The sequence below is a fragment of the Rhodnius prolixus genome, unplaced genomic scaffold, assembly GCF_049639745.1.
Source record: "Rhodnius prolixus isolate KJV_2025 unplaced genomic scaffold, Rpr scaffold_1, whole genome shotgun sequence".
In the NCBI taxonomy this organism is placed as follows: Eukaryota; Metazoa; Arthropoda; class Insecta; order Hemiptera; family Reduviidae; genus Rhodnius; species Rhodnius prolixus.
In genome coordinates this window covers 16824136-16831636 of record NW_027411581.1, presented here as the reverse complement: position 1 = coordinate 16831636, position 7501 = coordinate 16824136, and the positions used below count along the sequence as shown (strand labels likewise).

At 30.1% G+C, this 7501-nt stretch overlaps 1 protein-coding gene across 1 annotated transcript in view; it reads left to right on the top strand.

Moving 5' to 3' along the window:
- Positions 1-202: 202 nt before the first annotated feature.
- LOC141455841 (IDLSRF-like peptide) overlaps positions 203-7501 on the top strand; it is a 56466-nt gene continuing 49167 nt past the window's right edge. Inside the window, exon 1 of the mRNA XM_074131280.1 lies at positions 203-404. Coding sequence (XP_073987381.1) covers positions 278-404 — 127 coding nt within the window. The 5' untranslated portion in view covers positions 203-277. The remainder of the gene's footprint in view (positions 405-7501) is intronic.

Here is a 7501-nt window from a genome sequence, read left to right as displayed (position 1 = left end):
TTTAATCAATTTTTTTTTAAGTTGACAAAATATTAGTCTATATTGTAAAGTTTTCATTGCTAACCTACTGTGTTTATCTTTAACCTGGACAGGGAAAACACAATTTATAAAAATGAATTGATCTCACACACATATATAACAAAGGGGTTAGAGTTTAGTTGGTGAGCATGCGCACTATGGGGACGGCAAGATGGGGCGGCAATGTTGTGAGGAAGCACTTGCCCGCCGACCGTGCACTCGCCAACCCCTGACCCAGTCCGCCAGTTCTCTAGCCAGCATGAGACCGACCCAGACAGCTGTGGTTCTGGCCGCCACACTCGGCGTCTTCTGCCTAGCCTGGCCGCACACAGTCATGGCCATAGATCTGTCCAGACTTTATGGCCATCTGTCTGCAAAAAGAAACAGTAAGTGTTTGTTGATTTATTTTAATTTTTGAGACCAAAAAGCAGAAATGGCGAAAGAATTTCCTTCCAATTTTAATTTTAAATTTGTTTTTGCCTCTCTTTTGCCGGCTGCCATTTAAATTCAAGAATAAATAAGTTTTCTTCTTCAATTCAAAAAACCAAATTGTAATCATACCTAAATGACCAACAGTCGTACCTCAAATTTAATTAAATAAAACATTTAACAAAATATGGTCAATCAAAATGAGTCAATTGATCATCAGGGCTAAATTGACCTCAACTCTTCAGCATTAGTAGTCCAAGAAAAGACGAATATTTTTTAGTCAATTATTTTATTTACTATTTCATAGAAGCACAACTGTTTTTCTTATTCACTATTATTCTTAATTTTTTTTTTATCCTACTTCATCTTTAAAAAAACAGCAGTTATTCTAAATCTAAGAATTGTATGTTTACTTTGGTTTTTCCATAAGATTTATCGAAATTACATTACAAATAAAAAATTTTTGTGTGTAACCAATCGCAACACGCATAATATTCATGTTGTACATTAGCGTTACACGTTATGGTAAACTAGAGCGCACCGTTACATACTCTTCTGCGAACCCAAGATCGATATGGGATAGTGGTAGAAAATTTCGTTGAAATTATTTTAATTCATGTACAGCAAAAGAAAATAAGTGGTAACTGAAAAATAATAATGGGCAATACTAAAAACAGTTAATTAATAAATTAAATTATCACATATGTATTTATTAAATGGTATTAATTATTAATAATACAAATTATTAATTAATTTGACTATTATATTTATTTAAAAAAGAAACGAGCACTATGAGTATTTAGAGTTTAGTTTACCGCGAATACTTTGGGAAGAAAATTTGCGTTCGTGTAAAATATTTTGGAAACAGGAGTGTTTTATCCGTGCGTTTTTGTTTGAAGCAGCCAATCTTAAAATGGTAAAATGTGCAGGAAGTATAATTCTAGATCAAACAGATGTTTAGTAACAATGAGGAATCTGAAAAACATATTTCGGTTATTCTACGTCAGATTAACAAAATTGCATGGCATTTTATATATTTGCGAGTATATTATGAATTTCATGGCTTTGACTCTGCATATAATGACGATTTTTTTAAAAATCCTCTTTCCAAAAACTCATTACTTGATCGCTTATTGCCAGGTTTTTTCAACAAAATCACAGTTCAATATTGTGGACGGTTTTAACACCTACACAATGAGGATACGACTAACCGACTGTCTCTTACTACTGGAAGGGAAGTATTGCGAAATTGTGAAAAATTCTATTTCACCAGAAACATCTTTTTTGAAATTCCCTAATTAATGTTTTTCCCCCACAAATTTGTATGCGTGTCTATCTGACGTGGGGTTTGGAAGCCCAAACAACTTATAATCGATTTATCATAAAAATTTCTAATTTTTGTTATCTGGTTTGGAAAAACTTCTGTCTACCGGAAAAAGGCCACTTCACTGAATCAATTTTTCCAGTTTTAAGATTTTCTCAAAAACGGTTCCTAAGATTTCCCTTCACTTGGTTTACGTATTTATTGTAATTTTATAATTTTTATTTAAATTATTTTTCCAGTGAAATTCGAACAAGTTTTTGGAAAGCGTCATTTTAGTTAATATTTGGTCTTGTTAGTTAGTACCTATAAGGATTAAATGCACAACCGAAATACTAAATTTGAAGAAAACTGGCGGACTATTTTATTGAACAGATCTTTGAAATATTTTAGCGATTTTTTCCTAAAACCGTATCTTTCAAGTAAATATGTTTAATATTGAAGTGAAATAATTTTGGGGCAAATTTTAAGATTCAAGAAAAATTTAAGTACGTAAAATTGCGATAAGAGAATTTGGACTAGATTTTTTCAGAATAATAATTCACTAAGAACTGATAATTCAGCGGTGTGATTATTCTATTTTTTTTTCTTTCGGTTCTTCAGCCAACAATGAAGTTTAAATTATAGGGTGGATTCTTATATATTCAAAGTTTTCAACGTCAAGTTGATTAGTTTAGCAGAGAACAGAAAAATTAAAAATGAAAAACAACGTGCACTACACAAAGATTGAAAGTATACCTTTTACCTAGCTACCTTAATTATAATATATTAATAAGTTTTCTTTATGCAAAGATATTAGTGATCTTCCTATTTTATGATTTGACATTTAGGAGGTCATCCATATTCAGGATTTCCCATATAAAAAGTTTTTCACGTGAGCTTGCTGAATTGGAATGGTAGAGATCATCTGATCTTACTTTCTATGGATGTAGATACTTGAGAATCTCAATGGCTGGCTTAGTACAGTCGAACCGATCTTTTCCAGCCCATTGAGCAATGTTTATTTCTAAGAGCTGAGATAACCCAAGTGGGCTTCCTGAATTAGGACGCTAAATATTAAGTTAAGGAAATTTTTATCGCAAGCAGAAATTTTGGCTGCATTCAAGATTACTTTTTTGGTTCTTATTTTTTGATAATTAGTGATTTTAAAGAGATACATCAATTAAATTTTTCTAGGATATGATTCATTCATTAATTTCTACTATGAACAGATTCTAAGCTTAGTCTAAAACAATGATTTCGGACATCACGTGATTGCAGCATCTGTCCATCGTTCTTTACTCTTTTGATCTCCTTTACAGATTTACAATATTGGTATTGAGGGCTGCAAAATAAAAACAGACAAATCAAACCACAAAATAACATTTCTGCTTACGTTTAGCTTCTAAATGCAATCAACAACCAATATTTCTTGAGGAAAAACCAGCTCTTCCTTTTCAAACATTTTATCTTTCATTAGTAGCTTCTGCATTCTTATCTTCGTATTTGCTAGGAGATTCTCTTGGAGTTCACACTTTTCCCTTGATTGTGTCCATTATATTTGTTTGATTGAAAGAAGAGTTTTAAATTTTAGCATTCTTTAAACCGTATGCGATGTACAAAATGTGTACGAATGTGTAACACCAAAAATAAGGCGTAAATGAGTGTTTTGTTCTGTTGTGTATGTGCGAGCGTAGTCATGGGACTAAAGTTCCATTTTTCACAAAGTACATGCTCTGGTTTATAGTAGTTTTTATTCCCTCTAATGGAAGTAGCGCTTCTGGATTTATAGCAGCTAGAAAACTTTATTCTCCAGTAGTTCTACTTCTATATTCTGTTTTCCAGTACACTCTATGTATACATTTAATTTATATTTTAAACATTGACATTCATTCAAAATTTGATAGAAGAAATAACTTCACGAATATTTAAATTTTATGTCAGTTGTTTGCAGAACCTTTATTCCTAGATATTGAGTAGCTTTAAAATTTTCCTAAAAAATAAAAACAATTTTAATTTTTTTTTTTCTACAAATAAAGTACTAAAACAACTATTAAACTAGAGGAGCAATGAAATTTTAAAGATAGTCACTTAAATCTTAAAACATAAAATCCTAAAATTTGTTAACGGTAAAAGAGAGGCTTTGATCTGAGATAATTTTTTTATAGTGAAAGAAAAATATTTAAAAAAAAAAAGAACAGTAAATTAAAGAAAATAAAATAAAAGTAAGAATTAATGAATGAAATAGGTCGTGCTTCTATTTGGTTGGGATAATTGCGTGAGATAACCATCATTTATGGATATACATTATATTACCTGTTATTAAAATAATGAAAAATTTACCTCGGTTCCATGTTGTTCTTTTACAAAATTGTCGTCAGTTCAATTGATCAAATACCCAAATACCATACTCTTAAATATTATTTTAACTAGCAGTGTTCCTGAAAATAAATAATAATACATCATTGTAATAACATTGCATGTTTTATGCTTATTATATGTTACAAGAAGTTTTACAACTTTGTATAAAATAAAGATTCTTAAAAGAGAAGAATTAATTTCAAATCTAAAAATTTCATTCCACACTTTCAAGTGCTGAAAATGAAGACCCAAGAAAATGAAATAATTGTTTTACTGATCACTTCGCTTTGAAGCAATGAACAGTAAGAACATTGAAGTCACACTGCAACAAGTACACTGATTGGAGGCTGGCAATAATATTCATTATGATTGAGTAGGTAAATATTCCAACAAATTATAGCTTAATTTTCAAAAAAGAAATGGTTAGTTACTCTTAAAATTCGAAAAAAGCGGAATCTTATTTTAATATAGATTTAACTACTGAGTTTAATCGTAGTACTGTCTGCTCTACGAATATTTCGAACAGAACCGACAGTTCAGAAAGTTTCCGATTTTAATTTTTGGTAAAGAGTTTTTCAGTATCCCTAATTTTTTTCTTGTTTCATTGCTCTATTTAACATTGATAACGAGAAAGAAGCTATTTTTATAACTTTAACAATTATCAATGTTATGTTCCTCTTTCAATTTCAAATGCATTCGTGGAAAAACAATTTCATGTATTTTTATATACCCACATTTTTATATCTGCCAGTGGAACATAAAGATTCATGCATACTGAGACGTGGGCTATCATTTGACTGCATATCGTGCACGTTCCATATTTCTGCTTTCTCTCTTCACTTATTTCTAGAGGAAACTCGTCAGCGAGCGGCATTATTTACAGTCTGCAGAATTCACTGATTCCCACTTGTAGAGAAATACCTCTTTCTTTATTATGATCTTCTAGGTTCAATTTGGTTTTCTATTCGGAGTCTCACATCTGAAGACTTCAATATATAGTCCTTGATAGATTTTTTACCTGTGATTTCTTTGTTCTCTAAGGGATTCTTATATGTAAATTAATCCCAACTTCAAGCTGCAAACAATAAAAAATTTAATACATATCTTTGATGTTAGGTTGTGTCTTTGGCCCAATAATTTATATTATATTCATTTGTAAATATCTTTGATTGAGTCCATTTTAGTATGTTTATAAAATTTATTTAATTTATATTTATTTTTTTACAAAAAGTCTGGGCAATTTTCTTTGCCTAACATCCAACAGGAAATATCGCCTGATTTATAAAATTAAAGAAGTTTACAATCTCTGATATTGCAATGAAGTTATAGAGTGACCTCTATTACAGCTGAAATACTTCGCCCTACTGAATGTATTAGCATTGCTCTAACAAACTTCTTACCGATGTTAGAGACTTTTCTTAATCATAAAACACCCTCAATAAACAAAAGAAATCCTAATTTTCATTTATTCATTGTGTTCTCGGATGGTCCCATTAAACCAAGCGTTTGATAAGGAATAAATACTGAATACTGTCAAGTGAAAACTTATTCCAATTGAACAACATATTTCTTTTGAGCATAGTATTTTTTCCTGTAATTCTGCAAACTCAGTGTAATTTGTATCTGCTCATAAATTCACAAATATAAATAAATATTCGAAAAAAAACAGATTTAAGTTATCCATTATCTACTTCATGAGGTTAATATCTGCTATAAATCTGTGCACATTGCACTGAGCTAAAATTCTTATTTATGACAAGAATTTAGGCTCGATGATGAAACATGTAGATTATATGTTGCTCTTGTGAGTTCTGTACAATGTCTCAGAACCTAGCTTTATCACTAATATCCTCATTGGCACAGTGGTTATACAATTAACAAATAATCTACAAATTGCGTATATTTAACAATTCTATATTTAAATGTATAAAATTAAGTTTAAATTTCTTCAGATAGTTTCTTTATCATTTATTTAATCTTATTGGTTAAAAATAATATTAAGACATTAAATTATTATGATGATGTTATGCAGATTAGAGTTCAGAAACAGCAATAAATTTATTAGATTATTTCATGTTTACAGCCCATTTTATGCAAACATTTTAGCTGGGTATACCAGTAATTTTCTATACATTGATATTTAGGGTAATTATGGCTATTTCCGATAATTACTGTACGCCTTTCAGCTGTCCCATTAGTTTCGATGATGGTGAATTTGAAATGGAGAATTAATGCATAAATTTATAGTACAATAGAGTTTTTGATAAGTCCTTTTTATTTTGTTACTTGGTAGGCTTTTTTTTAAGGTCATTACTTTAGGGAGTAGGTTTTTTTAATATGTTAACTTTTCTAAATTTTAAATTTGGCATAATTGTTATTTAATTTTATTAACGTTAGAACACTGAAAAGAGTGTAAGTTAATAAATAGTCGTAAATTGTTAAATTTTAAATAATAGATTTATAGAGCTTAATTTAGTAACACAAATGCGCATAATAAGACCGTAATGCGTTTTGGCTAACGTTTAAATACATTCATATTATTATTAAAGTAAATTCAATTTACTTTAACTGGATTGCAGGAATATGGATTACGAGCCGTAGGAAGCGTGGGCTGCCCATTGCAAAAGTGGATGGTGTTAGGTTCGATTTCCGGTTTTCCACCAATCTGACGTGCCCCAGTAAAATAAAGAATGGTCTATTTTTTATTATCGCGTTACTGATCACTTATTTATGAAAATTATCAAAAATGAAACAAACCACTGCCTAATTAAAAGAAGAAAAATATCACAAAAGAAAAAAATCCAGTTCAAAACTGCACTGATCTAGGGCCTCGTTTCTCGTTTCCGTTATACATTGTGAAGAACCTGCGTTCATCTATTGTTACAAGGATAGTGCGCGGCCGTCCAGATAACGTTCTGTGAACATAGATCTTCATCAACTATCTCACTATCTAGGCAATAAAAAATTTCATCAACAAAGTAGCCTCATGATATTAGCACTTGTAGAAGAAAATACATTAGTGTCTTGGCAGTGTTTTCAATTGAATTAAATAAACATTCTGTAAGTTGAATACAGATACTAGCCTACATATTTTCTTTTAATTAACATTTATAATGAAACAAGCCAAATTAATTTGTCAAGTATTTAATAGAATTTACTTTTGAAACAAAGGATTTTTACTTAGAATTTTTTTATAAAATCAGCTAATTTATAAATGCATATCAAAGTAAAAATAAATAATATACCTTTTTTTTTGTCGATAATTTCAAATATACAACTAAATCTACTAATTACAAAGATGGTGCTTCGAAAGGTTTGCACTCAGTTCGCCAAGAAAAAGTCTTGAAATAAATAAAAGAGGCTGGTCTTAGAAACGAACGGTTTGATTGTGTT